The sequence below is a fragment of the Dromiciops gliroides genome, chromosome 1 (genome assembly GCF_019393635.1).
Source record: "Dromiciops gliroides isolate mDroGli1 chromosome 1, mDroGli1.pri, whole genome shotgun sequence".
NCBI classification, from domain to species: Eukaryota; Metazoa; Chordata; class Mammalia; order Microbiotheria; family Microbiotheriidae; genus Dromiciops; species Dromiciops gliroides.
In genome coordinates, this window is record NC_057861.1 from 196,110,321 (window position 1) to 196,135,215 (window position 24,895).

Sequence of the window (24,895 nt, forward strand, 5' to 3'; positions counted from 1 at the left end):
AGTATATATACCATAAAACATTGACAAGAGAAACTGTCAAGACAAAGTAGATGAAGGTATGGATATTCTTTCCAGCTATATAACTTGATATTATTTGAATTTGTGTTTGAACATAAAGAAGCTAGTCAAGGGCTCAGAGCTTTATAAGTGTCATTTATGACTTTTTTGTATTAAAATATTACTTTGAGGATACAGCTTTTCCCACAGCAAAAGTAGCTGGGTAGGAATATGTAAGTGGAAAGGGAAGAGAGAACTAAAACTAATGCTCAATATACTCTTAACAAACAACACATTTGAGAATAACAGTAACCATGCAGGAGGCTGAGTGCTCCACTACACCTTGACAGAAGGAGAGAGAATGATTAAGGGTTCCACCTGACCAACACAGTCTGTATACCTACCCAGGTGCTACTCTACATAGCTGTCAAAGTTTATTCACAAATATATATACATATATATATATGTGTGTGTGTGTATATGTATATATGTGTGTATATGTATACATATATGTATATATACACACATAGGCATATGTATACATATATTATATACATGCATATACATATATGTGTACATATACATATACATATGCAAGATGAAGCTGCTTTGATATTTTGAAAGAAGATTTTTAAGCCCTGGAAAGTATACTCAGTATTACTTTCAGATAGCATAGTTTTTATGATGTGTCTAATGAAATACACAAAATTAATGTGCAAAAGGCTCATTGCATCCTTGGAACACACACATGCATACACTTCTACTCTGGGTTCACAAATGTATCCAAACTCACATTTTATCAATCTTGCTAATAATTTATATATACTGCAGAGACATAATTCATGGTATTTCATAAAGAAACACTGCTTACTATCATAATTAAGGAAGAAACCAGTTCAATACATTCATTGAAAATATGTCATTGAAAAGAAGCTAATTGATTGTTGAAGCATATAACAAGGCAAAAAAATGGCAGAAGATTTAAGATTAATGCATATTTATATGCTAATATTTTATTGGACAGTTATGCTTTGACTGACTTAGATAATGCACAAAAAGTGCTTCAAAGGAAAACAAGACTCATCTGGTCTTAAATATCCTGCGCCCCAAATATAATGGATTCTCGCAGTTTGGGAGTAATTTTATATCTTTTCACATTATTTTCTAGTGTAAATATCAATAAATATTTAAATTGCCATGAAAATTATATTTCAAACAGTAATATCCTTGCTTTCATATTCAATTAAAATTTACTAAAGGGAGAATTGGAATTGGAGAGGGACAGCTAGGTGGCACGGTGGATAGAGCATTAGCCCTGAAGTAAGGAGGACCTGAGTTCAGGAGGATCTGACCTCAGACACTTGGCACTTAAAAGCTATGTGACCCTGGGCAAGCCACTTAACCTTAATTGCCTCCAACATTCAGAGTCATCCTCCAGTCGTCCTGATGTATATATTGCCACTGGACCTAGATGGCTCTGGAAGAGAGTGAGGCTGGTGATTTGCATAACCCTTCCTCACTTAAATCCAATTCACTGCAAGTCATGACATCACCCCCCAATGTCATGGTCGTCTTCAAGAATAAAGGACAAACAACAACAACTAATGGGATAACATTTGGAGGGATCATCATAAATGAAATGCTAATACATTTCTGTTTGGACTTGGACAGGACAGCACAAAGATACATTCACTCCAAAGATTAATCTTTGTCTGAACTAATGCAATCTGAGCCAGAGTTTGAGAGAGTCTTAAAAAGCAATATCTCCTCTAGGAATAAACATTATTGCACAGGACTATGCTTCACACAGTTTTTGTAACATAGCTATATCTCTACACAAATCTCATCAGAAATAAGAAGGGTCACAGCATTGTCAAAAATTTATATACATCAGCAAAATATTGGGAGAAAGCCCTGAATCCCAGATTTAGCCATCCAGATTCATGTTTGCTTCCTATTAACAACAAGGTAAACACATTTGTGATCTTACATTGAGATTTGGCCAATTTTGCTTTATTGACTTTGCTGACCAAAATCACAATGATGAGACACTAATCATTTAAAGTGCCTACTGCTGCCAAGTCCTTTAGATACTGAGAAGCCAAAGCTTAACATTTTATTTGGCATGCTGAAATCACATTAATTTTCTGCATCACTGTATAATGAAGGCACGAAATCTCACACCATGGATAATGCAGATACTCCAGCAATCATTTAAAGTACATTGTATATTGTGTAAATCTGACCATTGGAGATAAAGTTGAAATTCCTTAGTCTCACTCAAGTGAAGGTGCCAAATTTGTTTGTTTTTTCAGGGCAATGAGGGTTAAGTGACTTGCCTAGCATCACATAGCTAGCAAATGTCAAGTGTCTGAGGCCAGATTTGAACTCAGGTCCTCCTGAATCCAAGCCCGGTGCTTTACCCACTGCACCACCTAGCTGCCCCCAAGTTTGCTTTTAAAAGTCAAAATAATCATCAATTCAAATCAAAGCTTGATGGCATGTCCAAGATCAAGAAAGGTTCATAGAATTTAGGGCTCAGGCATTCTCTTGTCCACCACCATTTTCATTTCACATATGAAGAAATTGAGGTCCTTATAGATGAAATGGCTTGCCTAGGATCACAAAGGTAGTAAATGACTATAATGTGATCTCAGGATTTCCCTCTCTCTAGATAAAATGTTCTTTCCATTACTATAAAAATGTGTTGATGTGTAATCTCTAAAAGGTAAGTACTTCTCTTGAAGTCAAAGAAATTAAATATTATTTCTGTGACAGTTTTGTTCTCAAATCTATATCACAAACATCTCATGACTGTGGAATTGGTAAGTTAGTGGATAGAAAATGGAAACAATCCATGGAAATGCTATTTAACTTTCCTTATAGAGAAATCCAGCAAAAACTATTTCTTTTCTCATTTCTATGCAATGTCTTGTTAAAAGGAAAAGAAGTTGCTTGCCTTAAATTGATTCTTCCAAAAGGTTTCCAAAATGGACTAAGAAACCTTATGAATGAAAGGTAATAGAATTGACAAATTAGTACACACAGAATTTCAGGAACTAAGCCAATTTTTAGATCACAATTCAGTTGCAGATTTCTGTAGAAGGTGATTGCACTTTGTTTTCTGTAATTCCGGTCCACTTGCATGAAACCCAACAATACCTGAATACATTATTTGTTTGACTCACACATGGGTACAGTTGGTTGATGGCGGGGTATCTATCCGACTTTTATTTTCTTTAGCATCATTCTGAGGTGATTCTCTACCAATCTGACACTTAAAAACTTGCTTGTAAGCCTTCCTGAAATTCTCAGAGAGGAAAGCATATATTATAGGATTAACAGAAGAATTGCTGTAAGCCAGGCAGTGTGCTGTGACTCTGAATAAGAAGGAGGCTGTAGTCAAGGGAAAGACTCCAAATTCGACCCAGAGGTGAATCACATGATGTGGCAACCAGGATATGCCAAATACGACTACTACCACCAGGACTGTCTGTGCTGTCTAGAGCAAGAAAGGAAAAAAAAAAATATGTCAATGCATCAATGGGAAAATAATTTATTCATTTAAGCTATTAACTTTTAGGTTTTCAAGATGCCAATAGAATAGAGAAAACATGAAATATTGTGTTCACTTGATTGTCATCTTTTCTACTAGTTTTATTTCATAGTTATCTTGAGATGTTTTTACTATGCTTCCGAATGATCATTTATATGGGATATTAAGAAGTAGTGTACCTAGATTGTGACAACTCAGAATCATAGAATAGTGGAGTTGAGTGAGATCTCCTATATGATAACCTGTATGAAAACCAGAATACTCACCTCAATATTCCCTACAAGGTGGTCATCTAGACTTCACTTGAATATCTCCAGTAATGAGAAGCCCACTACCTCCAAAGATAGAACATTCTACTTTGGGATAATTTGAAATGTCAAGTTTTATTTTTCCCCCCTTGACTCATTATTTTTCCTATTTGAATCTCCAGCTCTCAGTATTATGACTGGGATAGAGTAGGCACTTAATAAATATTTGTTCATTAGCAAGCTTAAATTTCTCTCTCTACAATTTCTCTCTATTGCTCCTAGTTCCTTCCCCTTAGAACAATGTGAGAACAAAATACAGATACAGAATCCTCTTATAGGCCTCTAGATACCCAAAGACAGACACCATATTCCTAGTAAGTATTCCTTTCTGCACACTAATTATTCATTGGTACTTTCCCAATTCTAATATAATCTGATCTCATATTCCTTCATTGTCATAGTTACTCTCCTCTGGATGAGCAAAGCAGAACTGCAGTAATTCAAAAGAAAGGTGAGATGCACAAATTTAGAGACATCTCCACTCCAAAGGTTCATATAGATCACTTTTGTTCAACCTGTGGTAAACCCTTCCAGTCTCATATTGGTTTGATCAGCCACAATCAGACGCACTGTACTTTGACCCCAACATAGTGATGTGATTTTGGTTCTCTTTAAGAATGAAGGGTGGGGGGCAGCTAGGGGGCACAGTGGATAAAGCACCAGCCCTGGATTCAGGAGTACCTGAGTTCAAATCCAGCCTCAGACACTTGACACTTACGAGCTGTGTGACCCTGGGCAAGTCACTTAACCCCCATTGCCCGCAAAAAAAAACAAAAAAAACAAACAAAAAAAAAAGAATGAAGGGTGAGGGCGGCTAGGTGGTGCAGTGGATAGAGCACTGGCCCTAGAGTCAGGAGGACCTGAGTTCAAATCCAGCCTCAGACACTTAACACTTACTAGCTGTGTGACCCTAGGCAAGTCACTTAATCCCAATCCACACACACACACACACACACAAATATATATATATATATATACATATATATATATATGTATGTATGTGTATATGTATATAAGAATGAAGGGCAACAACCAACAATCAACCTCATCAATGCCCTTTTGTAAAATATGGTATTCAAGGGGCAGCTAGGTGGAGCAGTGGATAAAGCACTGGCCCTGATTCAGGAGTACCTGAGTTCAAATCCTGCCTCAGACATTTGACAATAGCTGTGTGACCCTGGGCGAGTCACTTAACCCCCCATTGCCCTGCAAAAAGAAAAAAAAATAAATTTAAAAAAAATATGGTATTCAAGACTGAAGACAATTCTTCAGATATGGTCTTATTAGGCCATTATACAATGAAACTATCACATCCGTGGTTTAGGATTTTGTGACTTAATGCAACCTAAGATAACATTGCCTTTTGGGTATAATAGCATACAGATCACTTATATTGAACTTGCAATCCACTTAGATCCCAGATTTTTTCTAGATAAACTACTCTCTAGCTATGCATTCATACTGTATTCATGAAGTCTATTTTTTTCAACCAAGTATCTTTATAAGGGTGGTGAAAATTTTACATTGAATTTTGCCTAATTGCATAAGGATCTTTATTACCTTGCTTGTTTCTCATATTTTGATCATTTTTATATGGATATCTAATGACATGGGTCCTATTCCTCAACCTTTTCTCTTGGATTTTGTCTCCTATGAATTTTTAGGCATCCCTGCCACTAGCTTCTTATGCTGTCCCTTTCCAAACGTATCTTGCATATTCTCACCTCAATTAACAAACATTTACTAAGAACTTATGACCTGAAAGATACTGGGGGTGCAAGGATTTTTTAAATGATCCAGTTCCTGTCCTCTAAGTCCTTACATTTTCATGGAATCAGACAGATCCCACCACCCTCAGGGCCTCCTTTCCATTTTGATTTACCTCATTGGCCCCTACTTTAGTATAGCCCACTCAAAGTCTATGGAAACTGCTTTTCTGCTCACATAGTTTGGATTAGATGGGAGTCACCAACAATACCTTATGATTATGCTGATGATGATGATGATTATGATGGTGATAGCTAGCATTTTATATAGTTCTTTAGGTTTGAAATGTGCCTTAAAAATATTATCACACTTTGACATTACAACTATCCTGGAAAGAAGGTGTTATTATTTCCATTTGACAAACAAAGAAACTGGAACATACAGAAGTGACCAGCTCAGGCTCATACAGCATAAGTATCTGAGTCAGGATTTGAATTCAGGTCTTCTGAGTCCTGGTCCAGTATTCTCTTCACTATACTACCGAGCTTCCTGTAATGTCATTTACTCCTAAAGTTCCTCAAGCCTTACCATCTGCCCTGCTTCTACACCCTGTGGATCCCTGGCATTGTCTTCTGACCTACTGATGTAATCTAAAGTTCTGTCATCCTTGCCATCAGTCCCTGCTACTTTACCTTTAGGATTTCTAGACCTGTCTATCTTTCCTGCACCTAAATGTTGCTTCATTTGTCTTCTCCCCCAATTAAAGTGTGAGCTCCTTGAGCACAGGAACTATCTCACTTTTTCTATTTGTGTCCCCAGTGACTATCATGTTAATTGGTAAGTGGTAAGCACTTACTATAGGTAGCTACTGATATTATAAAATACTGGACTTAAGAGTCAGGAAGACAAGTTCAAACCCAACTCAGAACCTCACTAGTTGTGTGACTCTGGGCAAGTCATTTATCCTCTCTGAGTCTCCGTTTCTAAATACATAAAATGGAGATAATAATAGCACCTAGTTGTGAGGATCAAGTGAAATAACATATATAAAGTTCTTTGCAAACTTTAAAGTGCTATAAAAAGCTATTTCTTATTATTTTATTCATTCATCCCTAAGAATGTTAAGTCAAGTGGTGATGGGGACAAAGCAGGGATCCAGGATAAATGTTCCCTCCCTTCTTTCCCAAGACTCTAATGGAATTTTCAATTTTTCCTATTTCTTTCAAAATTTCTAGCAATTTGTGCAAGTGTTTTATTTCTGCTACTAAATGATAAGTTTCTTTGCAGGTATCATATCTTATTTTTGCATTCTCAAGAGCACCTAACACAGTACCTTGCATAGAGAAGTACGATAAATCTTGTCTAATTGAACTGAGCAAAAATGAAACAACCTAACTTAAAAACTAAGAAGATAAATTACTACCCTAGTACACATGGAGATTTTATCATGAAAGCTTGCTGTTTCAGTGATGAGTCATTGGAGCACTTTCTTAAATCTCTATCCTGATTATTAAACTATAATCATAAGGGATGTTCAAGAAATGTATAACCAGAAAAAAAAAAAACGATGGACCAATAGCATAATGAAAGTAAGGGAAAGCCAATTGACAGCACATTCTCTCCATAGCTATCCTAACAATTTCAAGAGAATGTGAAGAAAGTCTGAACATTGGGTGGACCTCCTGTTGTTACTTCATAGGTGGCCATGGATACGTTTCACATATACTGGGAAGAGATGAATTATGTTCAATCTCAATCATTGGAGAGAATATCAATAAAGAGGAGATCACAGGTGCACAGGAGTATTGAAATGTCATGAGAGATCTAGTTCTCTTGGATATTTTCTTGACATTTTAATAAAACAAAGACCGAAAGTCACTGATACGAGTTTTCCTATTTTTTTGCCATTGTTATTAGAGTGACTTTTCAAATCGAATTCCCATGTTGTATTTAAGGAAGTAGAACTAGAAACCAGAATCAGGAGACCTAGGATGGGGATAAGAAGGAAGTGTAGATTAATATTTGGAACCAAGGGTTTTATCTTTGGCCAAAGTTATAGAACAGAAGGTGAGAGATAGATACAGTGAGAAAAGCAAAAGCAAATGTGACTCACTAAAGACAAAAAGACCTTAAACTGATGGTGCGCCTAGTCCCTTATATTCCTCCAGTTATGAAAGGAACCAATGTCTGTCTTGTCTTGCCTTGTTCACATCATGCTAAGTTGCATTATTAGTGTGTATTATTCAAGTATCAACACAAAAAATGGTTTCTGACTATTAGCCAAAATCCTATTTACTTATAAAATGTGAGTAAAATAGTAAGACATTTTAACTTAGTGATTTATACATCCTCAGTACTGCAATGAGCAATTACTTCAGTGCCTCCCTGCCTTCCATGAGCTAGCAAGGTTGATCCTAGATTAAGAAAGGGCTCAGCATGAAGTGGTGACAAGGCACCAACATATTTTATATGTCCTACATAATAGCTAATATTTGTATAATGCTTACCATGTGCCAGGCATTACAATTACAAGTATTATCTCATTTGATCTTCACAATGACCCTACCCAGAATCACATACCTAATAAGTTTTTGAGACTTGATTTGAACACAGGTCTTCCTTGCTTTAGGCACAGCAGTCTATCCACTGTACCACCTAGATGCCATGGCAGCTGGTAGTTGGCATTCCTACCTTTGACTTTATTCATAATTAATAGAAAAATCTAGGCCTAAAGGTACAAAGGTTGCTGATTTATAGCAAGTTATTACAACTGGAACATTCTGACCAACTATCATCTAAGGCACAGCCAACCAACCCAAGGATGGAATTCTTTGAAGTTTTGCAATGTGGCCACCCACAAAAGCTAGCAAATATAGGTAGTAGTTTCATGTAACCATATATTTAAAAACTATAGACTGCAGTACCTTCATCATTTAGCTAAGGAAACTGAGGCCCAAAGAGATGAAGTAATTTCATCAATGTCAGACAAGTAATAAGCAGCAGAGATATTATGTAAATTCAGGTTCTCTTAATCCAGATTGAGAATTTTTTACACTTTACCACTCTTATCATTGAAAAAAACTGGCTTAATTTAGGTACACATATAGCAAATAGATCATTACATAAATAGATAGTCATTCCTTTATCAATCCAATTATTTTACTTGCTTACAATGGATTTAGTAATATATATAATGTATATATTAGATATAGATATAGATATAGCCCCAAATAAACTAGGAATTATACTTTACCAATATGTCAAAGAACATTTCTTTACAAAATAAATGTTCACCTCTACATATTCAATCCTACTCTTTGGGAATTTTTTTTGGTTATCTTTCTACAGATCCTGCAAAGAATTAAACCCATCAGTTTAATGGCAATTAGACAATCAACAAGATTCAATTATAGTCACAAATATTTCAAGAGAGCAGATTCTTTGCAAATAATGTAATCTTTGAGAAAATGGAGTTTTCAGGGGTGGTTTGGCAGTGGCTAGACCCATCAACAGGTGGACCTTCCCCATTTGCCATCTCTTCGCCCCTTCCCCAACCCCCAGGCTGCCAGGTCCAATCAGGACTGCCAATTAGGAAGAGCAACATAACTGTTCATATCACTTGGATGAGATGGAAGTAAACAACTTGAATCCTTCCAGTAAGATGGAGGACCACCATGCCCTACCATCTGCCCTGCTGCTGCATCCTAAGTTCCTCTGGGTCATACCATTTGCCCTTTATCTACACCCTAAAGCTCTCCAGGCACTATTGTCTGGCATAATAATGTACTTTTAGGACTCCTGGGCCTTACCTTCCATCTAGATGCTGCATCTTTATGAGTTCTGGTTCTTCCTACCCTCCTCGTATTTGGCTTCTTTTATGTATTGGCTCCCCAACTATTGCTCTCCTTGAGAGCAGGGACTCTATGTGTATCCCCAGTGATTAGCTTACAGGAAACATTTAATGTTTTTTTTTCATTCATTATCTTTATTTTCTAAAGAGAATCTTTTTAACTGATAACCTCTTTTAACTTCACATTTTTAAATTTCACCAGACACCTCAAAACCATGGACAAAACCCAGACCGATGCCTATCAGCCACTCTGAAGTGTGTCTAGTCTTTGACTTATTATTGATGATTTATGTGACCCAGATAGACAATCCAAGTGCATTTTTGAGACCACCATCATTTTATATGTGACAGCTCATCAAAGTGATATACAACCTGGATATTGTGTTAAATACTCATAGCTAGAAATATCCTAAGGGTTGAAAATGATTCATTTGTTTATTGCCTGTTCCACTCGTCTGAAGCCTCCTGAAGAGACATTTTCTGTCCAGAATGTGAGTCAAATTCATATATACAGGCCCTTTGTCCACTTAGTAGTTTCCACAACTTTGTATGGACTAGATACAATGGTTCTAGGATAAACTTTAGCTGTCTCAAACTCAGCAGTAACAAAATTATATATGTTAACATAGTGACATGTCATTGGAAAACACCAAGTAGTGATTGTTTCTATTACTCTCTGCCAAACTTTGCTTCCAGGGACCAATAATCCAATGACGCAAAGGAAGAATGTTAGGAAGAAGGCAAATAAGGGAAAGTCAACAGTCAAAGCTATTCATATGGTCTCTTTGACTCAGCTGACTCTCAGGAAAAAAAAAATCAGTAGCAAGATCACCTGATACCATTGCATGCTTGTCACTGACAAATAGACCCATCTTCCCTACAAATATATATGATAAAAACCATCAAATTACTAACAGATAAAGAGCAACAATTGAATTATTGTTTTCTCCCAAGGTCCAGGTAATAGAAAACCTATATACATACATACATTAGTTTATCAATGCTTCTTGGCTGTCAGGTTCAGGGAGAGAAAAGGTATTTACAATCCAACAAAGGTTCAAGAGACTTCTTTACACACTAAGTTGATGACTACAATGCATTTTTTAAATGCAATAAACAGGTACCTACTTGGTGCAACATTTCTTAAGCATCTGCTACATTTTGCTCCTGGAAGAGATTAATTATTATCTCAAACCAAAAAAAAATAAGTGAAGAGTCACACAAAAGCTACAACATAAAAGCTGTTCAAAAGATACTTCACTCAATCCTAGTGGTAACCTTTAATTGTAAACTGTTTACCATAAAAATTGATGGGAAATGTTACCTTCTGTCTTCCTGTGCTTTTTTTCTCCTTTAAAATATCAGAATGTGACTTAGAAATCTCACCTCTAGTAAAGAAAAAGCTTGTTTTCTTTGATGATTTTTTTTTACTATTCATATAGGGGTTTGGCTTTTTTTGCTGTATTAGAGCCATAGTTATACCTGTTATGTTTCTGCCTCACACCATTTTTTCCATTCAGGGTATTACAGAAAATCATTTGATGGAGGAAAACACTGATATGGGAACTGCATTAAATCTCTACATGGATTCTTATTAAACTTGGTAGTGGATTCTTTCTAAGTTTGTCTCTTTTCTCCCTTTTATTTCTGTACTGTAAATGGCTGATGCATTAAATTCTATTATTTTTCTTCTTTGGGGCTGAGCTTTTTTCAAGGCATCTAAAGAATATAATTCTCCTTCAAAGAATGTTGCTAGCAAAATATCTGATGGAACTTTGCTCAAAAGATAAGCAGATCTTTAAAGATCTGACAGATAGGAATACTGAAATTTTTTCTGGAATTTTTTTAGCTAAACAAAGATTTACTAAGTAACTTAGACCCAAAGAATTAATGATAGTTCTAGTATCCAAAACTTGGAAGGACCTTAAGAATCCATCTTATCTATCTTTAGCCCAACTTTCTTGCTGCAAAGGAAGCTCATATCCATTTGTTTGGTCCTGCAGGAGGTTATAGAAATGTCAATCACCCTCTAACTCAGGATAAGCCCATTTTCCATCTTTTGGAACACAAGATACTATAAAGAAAAATTGTGAACATTTTTTTCATAGGTGTATACATCATTGGGGCAGACAAAGCCTACAGGCCAATTTCAAAGTATTGTAATGGAAAAAAGTTAGGAATAAGCTCAGCTCTAAGCTATGCTCTCTCATGGGAGAGAGAGCAGGTCAGAAGGAAAAATGAAGTTAGAAATAACTAGAAGGACTGACATATCCACACATGAAGTCCCTGACATCAGTGATAAGGAGTGTTTGATTACAATATATTCATGAATTTGCAAAAGGCTCAAGCTCCTTCTTCAGTTAAAAAAAACCACATAGACCCCAAAATCTATTGTAACTATTCATGAATGATTCAAGATCACAATGTCATAGAATTAAAGCTGGAAGGAAATTCAGAGGACACCTAATCCAATTGCCTCATTTTAAAGTGAAGAAATTTGGGGCCACAGAGACTGTTATTTATCCAAGTTCACACAGGTAGTAATCATCAGAGATGGTGCTTGCATTCATGTCTTTTGACCATAGCTGGAGATGATGCAGCTGCATTGCCCCAGAGCTATCCCTAAGGGTGGTGATAAAGTGGTAGTGTATGTTGTCTTGCATAATTTTTACATGTTCTTCTAATGTTTTCCATGTTGTTTTCCAATATGGAAAAAAACCTTGTACTTCTCTTATGATTTTCTTCTTTTATGATTCTTTTATGATTTTCTCAAAATCCTGGGCCCAACTTTTAGAACAGTGGAATCATTGTATTGCTCACAGTTCTTACAACTGTCACAGCTGTTTGACTTTACAGTATTGTTGCATTCTCCATTGCAGGCCATCATGCACTCAGTGATGTTAAGCCTAGCCCTATATAATAAATGCCAATGGCTCCTTACCTCCAGGATGAAATATAAAATCCTCTGGTCCTCAAAGTTCATAATAACTTTGCCCTCTCTTATATTTCCGGTATTCTTATATTTAACTTACCCCCTGTACTCTTTAACCAGGGGCATTAACCTTCTTGCTGTTCCTTAAACAATACATTTTATTTCCCAACTCCATGCATTTTCTCTTTTGTTCTTTCCTTTTTGTTTTTTGGTGAGGCAATTGGGGTTCAGTGACTTGTCCAGGGTCACACAGCTAGTAAGTGTCAAGTTTCTGAGGCTGGAATTGAATTCAAGTCCTCCCGACTCCAGAGCCGCTGCTCTATCCATTGTGCCACCTAACTGCCCCCCATCTCCATGCATTTTCACAGGCTGTCCCCCATGCATAGAAATCTTTCCTTCCTCATTTCTTCCTAACATTCCCTCACATGTCAGCTAGAATTTTATTTTATACAAAAAGTTTTTTCAGATTTCTCTTAATGCTTTCACCTTCACTATATTGATTCTCTCCTTTATCTTGTATATAGTTCATTTGTACATAATTGTTTACATGTTTTCTAACATGTTAAACTGTGAGCTTTTTGAAAGCAGGGACTGTCTTCTACATTTACTTAGTACCCCCATCACTTAGCATAATGTCTTGCATATAGTAAACCCTTAAATGCTTGTTGACTGACCTACTATGTGTTCTAAGTTGTTGCTCTAAAGCTAATTTCTGGCAGAACATTTATTTTCTAGTTCTCTCAGGTTTTACCAAAAGTAGTTTTTATCAAGGTTGTTGGTGTATTTAGATTTGTCAACCACTACACTATTATATTTGATTGTATCATTCTAACTCATTAAGAGCCCTGCATGCTATTGCCTCATTTATTTTGTATTTCAACTACTGTTAAGCATTTTTAACCTATATCTCCCAGTTCAAAGTTTCTTCTTGACAGAGGAAATAGAAATAAAGTTAAAGTTGGGCAGTTCTACCATCTCCTAAGTGTAAGCTATTAGTTACCATCTTCCTATCATCTCAAAGCATCAGTCCTATGCTTCATTTTTTTGCTTCAACATAGTTTAAAAAGTTATTTCTCTTGTTTTTTACATTACTAGTTTCAATTTCTCCTTAACTTTATCTTTCATTATTTTTATAGGACCATGGTACTCTTTTTTTTAATTCATCTTTAGTTCCCTGTCCTTTTTTCTATCTTTCAATGCCAGGTGTTCAATCACCTGGGAATACATATATCCCTCAAAGGATATGAAAATCTTAGCTATGAAATATAGGGACTATTTGATAAATCAACATAAAATTCTATAGAAACACTACAAAAGTAAATGGTAGTGGAAAATATGGTTATGTAATGAATAAAACTATGAACAATATGACAATTATTATTCTCATTACTTTATGTGTGCACATATGCATGATTAAGCCTACTTATTTTCTTTCATGGTGAATAGGTGGTACAGAAAGGTTTAGAGAAGCAAAAAATGTAGACAATCCACTTTCAAAATAGTCTTTTTAACATTTAAGTTGACTGATGAATTCCTCCTATATCCAAATTAATTGCTTCAGTCAGTTATTCCATTTCGTCCTCATTAGAGTCATATAGTTTTATCTTGTAAGAATTTCATTATTGAATACTTACCTTGCCTCTTATAACAACCCTGTATAATTTTATACTCATTAGATCTTATCTATTCTTTCTCTAAAGTTCTTGAAGTCTATGTTTTCAAAATTATAATGCATATGATCTTACACCCAAATTTCTTTTTATTACATGTCTAGAATGATAAAATGCTAGAATACCTTTCTTCCAAAGTATATTCTCTCCAAGTTTGATATATTCCTCAAACTTATCTTGAGTTTCTTTAATAATTCTTTGGATAGGACCCTGAATCCCCATGTATACTCATCTACCATCAATGCTCTACTAACAGAATATCTAAACAATATCCCTTGAAGCTCTTAAGTTTGGAGCATACCCCATGTATTTCCTAATTAACTTCTAGTGTGAAAACCTCTGCATTGAATGGCACAAATTAGGATCCAAAAAAGATTTAGAGGAGCATTGGCAATGATGGGCTCAAATTAACAATATGGAATTTAAAAGGAATAAATGTAAAATCTTCCACTTAGGGTTGAAATGTCAACTAAAAAGAAATTAAAGGCTATGAAATATCTATTTCTTCTAATGACTTTATAATATCTTGTGTTTTTAAAAAGGGATTATTTACTGATTATAAACTCATTATGAGTCTATCATTGGAGATGGTGGTGAAAAAGCAGTGCAATCTTAGGCTCATTAACCAAAATATAATGTTCGGAAAAAAAGAGGAAATAGACCCATCATTTTTTAACTGACCAAACTAGAAAAGGAACATTGTATTTAATGGTTCTGGATACATTTTAAGAGGTGTGTACAAAAAAAGTGACAAATCCAGATCAAGATCTTGACATTATGTCCCAAATAGAACACTTGAAGGACCAAAGGATATCTAGCCTGATGAAGTTAAAACTTAAGGGAACAGGATTAATACCCGCAGATTATGTTGAATGTCTTCCATGAGGAAATGAGATAAGATTTATTTTGTGTTGCTCTATAGAGCAAAACTATATTGGAAGCAAAGTATCTACCCATATGGAAGCAAATTTCCATTTAATCTAAGGAATAACTTGCTAAAAATTGGAGTTGCTTAAAAATATAATGGTGTGTCAAGGATACAAAAGATAGGAATAATCAATATTGAAGAGACAGTAGAGAGGCAAAAATATTAACACCTTGTTGTTTAACTTGTGAATTTATCCAACCATTTTAGAAAGCTATTTGGAATTATCCTAAGTGAGTAAAAAGTATGGCTGTATACCCTTTGACCCAGAATCCCCAGTGCTGAGCAATATACTTCTAAGAGGTCAAAGATACAAAGGGGAAAAAAGGTCCATTATACACCCCCAAAAATTTGTAATTGTACATTTTATAGTAAAAAGTGAAAACAGAATATATGATCATCTATTAGGGATTGGTTAACCAAATTATAGTAAATGAATGTTATGTTCTATTGTCATGTCATGAAAAAGTTAAATATAAAAAAACAGAGGGAGGATATGAAGACATGAATTGATACAAAATGAAGAAGCATAACAACATGTTACATTGATTAGACTAATATGAATAGAAAGAAAAACAAAACTTGAAACTGATCATTATATATTATATATAAAATTATAATGGACCAATTCTGATTTTGAAGAAATATGAGAATATACCTACCTCACTTTTGTGAAGAGGTAGGGATTATGCAATAAGGAACATAACATATATATCTAACCTGATTAATTTGTCTAGTTTTACAGCAATGAATTTTTTTTCTTTTTTTATCATTGTTATAAGGGCCAGCTTCTAGATGGAGGGAAGGGTCAGTTATGGCATGAGAATAAATAGGATGAAAATACAAAAGATATCATAAAGATTTTTCTTAAATAAATGGGACTTAATTGATGGAATGAGTTGACCATCACTAAACATATTCCAGCAGAGGTTTCATCCATCTGAGATACTGTGTTGTATCTGAATTTTCAGCATTCACTGTCAGGCTGAAATAATTATAATTTCTAGAGTTCTCCTGCCAGTTTTGAGATAGCCTCTGGTTCTATTGAATTCTTCTTTTATACTATAATATTTTGTTTGGAAAAGATGATTTTGAGTGGCACAATCCCTTCTCCTCCACTAATGCAACCTTTTGCACAAAATATTCTTTAAAAAAATAGAATAGGGCAGCTAGGTAGTGCAGTGGATAGAGCACCAGCCTGATTCAGGAGGACCTGAGTTCAAATCCAGCTCAGACACTTTACACACTTACTAGCTGTGTGACCCTGGGCAAGTCACTTACACCCAATTGGCTCACCCCCAAAAAATAGAATAGAAAACTTTAAGAAAAGTATGACTACCCTTACAGGTACAATAATTAGAACTATGTCTTCATTTATCACCATGGTTATATGGCTTGAAATCCTGGTATTCTGTGCCAAAAGAAATTAGATGAATATTGTCAAAACAAGAGTCAAGTAGATTTAGATCAGAGAATCAGTGTTTCTTGAAATATAAAACCTTGTGAAATAAAAAAACAATGGACAGCTGCATGTTTTAACAAAATCAAAGCAGGCTTGTTTCGACTAGAATTCATTTAGCAGGAAAGACAATAGCCAAAGAGATAATTCCCTCTGCAACTCTTCATAAGCCCTAATAGTCTTTTCTTGGACCAATACAAACATGGACTAACAAAGATCAAGAGACTGTCTGAAGTCTTTTTTCCAGAAAGGTGTACGGCATCACAGTACTTACAATACTCAACATCCATAGGAATAAAGCAATGCCTCTCTCAAAGAGTTTGGAGGTGTATAGTGGGTGCACTGTAGAAAGTGGAGAGGTTTATCACAAGACTGTTCCTCTATATTTTGAATCTAAACACCCCCTACCCACTTCTCCTTTTAAGGGTCAACATCCCTAAAATACATTATCTCCCCCGGATTAACTTATTACATACATTTATTTGCGTTTTCTTTCCCTTTATGTTTAACTCATTGCCCCAAAATCTAATGGAGATATCAAAGTTTTAAAGTTTATGTTAGGATACCAAATGCTTGGACTGTTAATTAAGAATCAATATATTCAGGGGCAGCTAGGTGGCACAGTGGATAAAGCACCGGCCCTGAATTCAGGAAGACTGAGTTCACATTCAGCCTCAGACACTTGACACTACTAGTTGTGTGACCCTGGGGACCTCACTAATCTCATTGCCCCGCAAAAAAAAAAAAAAAAAAAAAACACAAATATATATCTATATATATAATATATATATATAATTCTAAGATTGAGGTCAAAAACAGAAAGGATTTCAGAGTTTAAAACATAAAAATATGTGAAACTTACCTTTTTCTTCGATGCTTCTGACTTCTTAGGACATATTTTTTCAGCTTTTTGTGTAAATGATTAAGGGACCTGAAAACAGCATAGGTAAGTTTTATTACTTCAGTGAAATTTTTTACCCCTTATTGTTTATAATTTAAAGATTATCATTAAACGTCTGAAATGGGGGCAGCTAAGTGGCACAGTGGATAAGCACTGGCCTCGGATCAGGAGGACCTGAGTTCAAATCAACCTCAGACACTTGACACTTGCTAGCTGTGTGACCCTGGGTGAGTCACTTAACCCTAATTGCCTCACCCAAAAAAAAAAGGCTGAAATGAAAATGTTAATAATATCAAGGGAATCAATGAAAAAATGTGAAGGAAGGTAGCCTAGCCATACCAGATCTCAACTCTATTATAAACTAGTAATCATCAAAACAATCTGATACTAGATAATACATAACCTTGTGGCATCAGTGGAATAGATAACTACATAATATACTGTACTAAATGACACAGTATTTATTGTTTGATAAACCCAAAGATCTACACTTTGTGACAAGATCTCACTGAAAAAACTACTAGGAAAACTGGAAAACAGTATGACAGAACCCAGATATAGACCAACAACTCACACCATATACTGTTTAGATAAGGGGTAATACTAATAACTAAATTAGGAAAGCATTAATAGTTTATTTGTCAGATCTATGGAAAGGGGAAGAATTTAGGACTAAGAAAAAGAAAACAGGGGGCAGCTAGGTGGTGCAGTGGATAGAGCACGGCTCTGGATTCAGGAGGACCTGAGTTCAAATCCAGCCTCAGACACTTTACACTTACTAGCTGGTGTGACTTCTGGGCAAGTCACTAACTCTCATGCCCCACCAAAAGAGAGAGAGAGAGAGAGAGAGGAGAGAATGAGAGAGAGGAGAGCGAGAGAGATGAGAGAGAGAGAGAGAGAAGAAGAGAGAGAAAGAGAGAGAGAGAGGAGAGAGAGAGCATTCCAAATGTAAAATAGATACTTATGATTATATGTTCAATTTAAAAGATTTTGCACAAACAAAATTACTCCACCAAGATTAGAAGAAAAGCAGAAAACTAGAGGGAAAAAATGTAATAGCAACTATCTTTACTAAAGCCTTCATTTCTCAAATATATAAAGAACTGAGTCAAATTCATAAACAAGTGATTACCCCCAATTGATGAATGATCAAAGGATATGAAAGGCAGTTTTCAGATGAAGAAATCAAAGCTATTAAATAGACACATCTAACAATGTTCTAAATCACTAATGAGTAGAGAAATGCAAAATTAAACAACTCTGAGGTACCCACCTCACACCTATCAAATGGCTAATATGACAGGAAAAGAAAATGAAAACTACTGGAGAGGGTGTTGGAAAATTGGGACACTAATGCACTGGTGGTAGAGTTGTAAAAAAAATCCAACTATTCTGGAGAGCAATTTGGAACTATGCCCAAAGAGCTATAAAACTATGCAAATACTTTAACCCAGTAATACCATTACTAGGTCTGTATACCAAAGATATTTTTAAAAGGGAAAAGGACCTATTTGGTTTTTTGTTGTTGTTGGTGGTGGTGTGGTGGTGGGTTTTTTGGTAAGGCAATTAGGGTTAAGTGACTTGCCTAGGGTCACACAGCTAGTTAAGCGTTCTGAGCCTCGCTTTGAACTCAGGTACTCCTGTTATCAGGGCTGGTGCTCTATCCCACTGTGCCACCTAGCTTCCCCCAAAGGACCTATTTGTACAAAAATATTTATAGTATTATGTGGTAGCAAAGAATTAGAAATTGAGGGAATGCTCCTCATTTGGGGAATGACTGACTAAGTTGTGGCATATGAATATAATGGAAAAACTATGTTGCTATAAGAAAGGACTGAGCAGGATAAATTGAGAAAAATCTGGAAAGACTTAAGTAGACTGGTGTTGAATGAAGTCAGCAGAACCAAGAGAATGTGTTTTGCACAGTGACAGCACTATGTATGATAAAAACTCGTGAATATTTAGCTATTCTCAGCAACATAATGATTCAAGATAATCCCAAAAGTCTCATTATGAAAAATGCTATCCACCTCTAGAGAAAAAAAGAGTCTGAATACAGAACAAAGCATACTATTTTTCCACAAAATGACTAATATGGAGATATGTTTTATATTATTTCACATGGATAATCTACATCAGATTCCTTAGCATCTCAGGGAGCAGGGAGAAGTGGGGTGTAGGGAGGGAGGGAATTTAGAACTCAAAAGTTTAAAAAACAAATTTTTAAAACTGTTTTTGTAATTGAGAGGGAAAATAAAATTTAAAAATTTGAAATGGCACATTTTTAGTTTTGAATTCACATTCATTTTTAACTGCTTCTATCTACAGGAAAAAACATTTGGGGTTGTTATCATTCTTAGGCATTGGCATCATTCCCCTATATAACATTACTTTTTCAAATGTTAAAAATAGCATTGCCCAGGACAGTTATACATGTGTAAAAATGTGCCTAAAAAAAGTGAATGTCCACATATCCCCACCGTTTATTTAGCATTTTCATCAAGTTTTTTCATACATATTATCTCTTCAATTTAGAAAGGATGAAATTAAATAAAAGAAATTAAGTGATATGTTCAGCATACACAGTTAATTAGTATCCAAATTAGGATGTGAACCCAGGTCTTCAGCTTCTGGTCCCCAATATACCTTCCTTTGCAACATGCTGCCTACATGTAAAAGCTCTCTTCTAGCCTGTCATTATAGCACATATTTAATAGAAAGCCAATATTTGTAGGTTTGGATTCTTTGCTTCATGTTATAATTGTTGTTGGTGTTCAGTCATGTCTGCCTCTTCATGACACCATATGGGGTTTTCTTGGCAAAGACAATGGAGCAGTATGCCATTTCCTTCTCTAGTTCATTTTACAGATGAGGAAACTGGGGCAAACAAGGTTAAGTGACTTGCCCAGGGTCACACAGCTAGTTAGTGTCTTAGGCCAGATTTGAATCTAGAAAGACACTAATTCACTAAAGATGAATCTTCCTGATTCCAGGCCCAGAACTCCATCTACTGGCCGGCCACCTAACTAGCCCATGTTATAATACTTCTGAGAAAGAAAGGGGCGGGGGCAGCTAGGTGGCACAGTGGATAAAGCACTGGCTTTGGAATCAGGAGGAACTGAGTTCAAATCCAGCCTCAGACACTTGACACTTACTAGCTGTGTGACCCTGGGCAAGTCACTTAACCCCAATTGCCCAGAAAAAAAAAGAAAGGAAGGAAGGAGAAGAAAAGAAAACAAACCAAAAGAACAAGAAAAGAAATGGGACAGAAAAAAATGGAGAGGCGAGGAGAGGAGAGGCGAGGAGAGGAGAGGGAAAGTCATGCTATTCATTCTTGAATGCCCAGAGCCTAGCACCCATTTCTGGAGTGTAATGGTCATTTAATGAGTTCTTGACAATTGATTGCTCTATACCCTATTGTTGCATGCCAAGTTGGTCCATCTACTGCCATTTTTTTCTCAGCATTCCCACAATAACACCCACTAGGTTTCTGATCTTGTGCTTCCCTGTTTCTTCTGTGCACTTTGCTTATGACTATCTTACTGCAAGTTCCCCCCATATAGCATATTACCATACATTTTGATGCTTGTTATTTTCTGCACATGTTCTTTTTACTTGAATTATATTTAAGAAATTTCACTTAGGATGGTGGATGGTATGGATGGATGGATGGATGGATGGTATGGATGGATGGATGGATGGATGGATGGAGGAAGGGATGGATGGATGGCTGGAAGGAATACTAGAAGCTAGATAACATTAGGGTTAGAGAGATCATCTTAGGCATTGTTAGTTGAACCTCTAACCAGAAGAGAAAATCCTCTATAAAATATCCTTCGCAGGTGATCATTTACTCTCTACTAAATATTTCCAGTAGGCATGAACTCACTACCTTACAAATAGTTTATCCATTCTGAGACAGCCCTGAATGGTTAAAGGTTATTTCATTCTACTTAGCTAAAATTTACCTCCCTATAACCTTCACTCATTGACGGCAAACTCCTTTCTTTATCCCAAACATAAATCTCATTGCCACTTCTTGGCTTCATGAATAAATCAGTTCTGGGAAGTGTCATTGTTAATTGATGATATGTTGATGTCACCTCTCAGTTAAACTTCCTAGATTCTTGGAGTTGGAAGGTTACATCAACCCATCCCAAATCAAGTCATTAATCATTTCTACAAAAAAAAAAAATCAAGGATGGACTCTTCTATCTCTCACCTCAGGGAGATATGACTCACCAGCCCTTGAGGCAATCATTCTGTTCTTGGATAGTTCTAACTATTAGGATCATTTGGGTTCTGGTTTTTTGGTTTGTGGGTTTTTTTTTATTCTAAGCATAGGTTTGCTTCTTTGTAAACTTCCACCCACTGGGTCCAGGTTGTACTCTTTAAATTTAAGCAGGGCAAGTTTAATTATTCTTCTGCATGAAGACCTCTCATGATATTTGACAACTGCTCATATCATCTGTTTCATCATCTTCAGACTGTCTCCCCTAGTTACTTCAACAATCCTCATACAGAATGGTTTAAGTCTTTTCATCATTCTGATCACCCTGCTCTGAATACATTCCACCCAGAGAGTCTCCAACCTTGTCCATTAAGCTTCTAAAATTTGGCACCTAGAATAAAATAAATATACCAAAAGTGGTTTGATCAGGGCAGGAAGAGTAGCTCCCATCACTTTCTTTTCTCTGGATACTGTGACCTCTTAATGAAGGCTAATCTATATGGCTCTTTTTGGCTACCACGTTACGCTGCTGACACATATTGAGTTTGTTCATTCATAAGAGTCACTAGCTAATTTTCACATGAAGTACTGTCACATTCTTCTTCACTTTGTGAACTTTCAACCGGAGTGATGTATTTTTTCTCTATCAACACTTCATTGATGCCAGGAGTATAACTTCAGTTAGATCTGTGTTGCGTATGAAAGTGTTTGGCTATAGATATAATAATCTCCAAAATGAACCCCTATCTTATAATCATATTGGCCCCTGCAAAAATAATCTATCATTGCTTCTGGTCCTCCAGCTGGTACAAGTCCAGAGGAAAATTATCAAGCTTCAGAAAATTTTACAACTCACTGATAAGGATTACAATCAGAATCCAGTTATGATGCCAACATCCTAACTTCTCTTTATATTCCTTAAACACTGCAACATGGAAATTGATGGAATTAGACTGGACTGACTACATACATTCCTTCTGTCACAAGTAATAGATTAGAAAATGCATTGATTTGAGATAAGAAATTATTTTCTAATAGAATAACCACAAAACATTGTAATTTCTTTGTGGGAATGTTCATTCATTTATAGGATCTGTCCTATGAGTACAGTCATCTTATTTATAATATCTGTGAGATTCAGAATTGTCTGCCTGAACAAAAATGGCTCCCCCATAGACCTGCCCCAAAATTACTTGGGTTATCATTATCTATAATAAGTCATTACTCAAATGCAACCTGGATGTTGAGTGCATTAGCAGTCATTATTAACCTGACCTTACTGTATTAATTATCTAGAAAAGACTGTCCAAGCTCATGCCAATGCTGCCACAGCTGTGTAGGGAGAGAATACAGTGATCCTGCCTATGACCACAGCAATAGCTCAGGACAAACCAAAATGTTATAGAAATATGTTGTCAAGGATTTTTTGGTTTTGTTTTGTTTTCTTAATATGCTAAGTAAGGAGATAGTGGAAGGGACAGGGTGTTTTTTTTTAAGTTTGTTCATTAAAAATAATAATAAACTACTTTTTTAAAAAAAGAACTAGTTTGATTCATATAAATAGCTCACCAACCCCACCCTCTGGTAAGCCCCATACTAACCTGCCTCCTTCAAGGAAGGGGATAGAGGGGGGAGAGGAGGAACAAGCATTCATAAGTGCCCCAGACATTGTACTTTATGAATGTTATCTCATTTGGTATTTCACTCCACCCTCCCCAAGCTCTAGTCATTATAATTATGAGTGGCATATGCCTGTCCCCCCTTGACCCCTATGGGGGTCTACAACAGGGATAAAAGCCCCTAAGGGAAAAAGATACAAATAAAAGTCAATGAAGCAAAAGAAACAAAAGGAGAGATCCCAAACTATTCCATTACCAATTCTAGAACAGAGTGTTATAGGAGAGATAGTTTCATAGGGACCATGTTTTAAATGGGCACTTGGTTATAACATCATTCTAATGAGATCTCACAATTTTACTGTGGAGTTTTGTTATAATATATTAGCAATGAGATCCTTTCTACCTCTATGAGGTTATTCTGAAAAAGTAATCCAGGACTGGGCACTTAAACAATTTTGGTGTCATGTACACCACTGGCAGTCTGGTGAAGCTTTTAGACCTCTTCTCAGAACAAACACTTTACATAATTGAGGAAAATGCTAAATATCAGTTAGAGATTAGTGAGAATAAAGATATGCGGGGGGGGGGGGGTTCCCATCCAAGTTTAGGAATCACCTGAAATCTATTCATATATTCTTTGGATTAAAATCCCTGATCTAAAACAATGTATGCCTACAGTTTTGTTTTGTTTTGTTTTTTTCCAGGGCAAGGAGGGTTAAGTGATTTCCCCAGGGTCACACAGCTAGTAAGTGTGTCAAGTTTCTGAGCCCATATTTGAACTCAGGTCCTCCTGTATCTAGGGCCAGTGCTTTATCCACTGCGCCACCTAGCTGCCCCCTACAGTTTTGATAGAATGGGAAAGTTCCAAGGATGGGAAAGGCATAAAGAGGACAAACATGTATAGGGCACAGAGTGGGGTATCTTTGGATAGCAAAACAGGGAGGTCGCATGAGAACCAACGATCACTGTCTAGGGATGAAAGATACTGAGAAAAGATTTGGGGAAAGTTTGTTTTGTTGTTCAGTCTGACTCCTTGTGACCCCATATCTTGCCAGGCCCCTTCTGTCCTCCACTATCTTTTGAAGTCAAGCCAACTTCATGTTCATTGTTACTATGACACTATCTATCCATCTCTGCTGTCCCCTTTTCCTTTTACCTTCAATCTTTCCTAACAATAAAAACCTTTTCCAATGAGTCCCTATCTTCTAATATATGGCAAAGTATTAAGCTTCTCCCTTCCCAGTAATTGACTTTCTATGAAAGCTGAATTAATTCTTCAAGCATTTGACCAATTTGATCTCTTTTCTGTCAAGGGACTCCTCAAAGTCTTTCACACCACAATTTGAAAGCTTTGATTCTGCCTTGTAGTCAAACTCTCACAGCATACACTTGCTACTGGCAAAAACCATAACTTTGACTATACAGACCAGAAAATAGAAGACAACAAAGAACATAGCATCTGGAGGAAGAAAAAAGTTGTCTGGAGATCAGCAGAAAGATAATACAACAAATCTCATTAGATAATTAGATTTTATGTTGTGTCTGAATCTTTTGTGCTTACATGAAATTGCTTCTATCTACTGAATAAATTATCTCCCTGCTCCCTGCCCTAACTCACCTCCCAGGGGTACTGTCCTAGGGTAGAAGAGGGAGGTATATGTCGATCACTTACAAAGTGAAGAAGATGACTTTATTCAATTAGATAACTGGATGCCTGCTTCTATCCCTGTTCCCCCTGCT

At 36.1% G+C, this 24,895-nt stretch overlaps 1 protein-coding gene across 1 annotated transcript in view; it reads right to left on the bottom strand.

The window, feature by feature from the left end:
• Nucleotides 1-1,546: 1,546 nt before the first annotated feature.
• The window catches only part of GALR1 (galanin receptor 1), a 28,742-nt gene continuing 5,393 nt past the window's right edge, over nt 1,547-24,895 (bottom strand). Inside the window, 3 exon segments of the mRNA XM_043976599.1 lie at nt 1,547-3,499; nt 17,267-17,299; nt 17,302-17,368. Of these exon segments, the coding sequence (XP_043832534.1) occupies nt 3,182-3,499; nt 17,267-17,299; nt 17,302-17,368 (418 nt within the window). The 3' untranslated portion in view covers nt 1,547-3,181.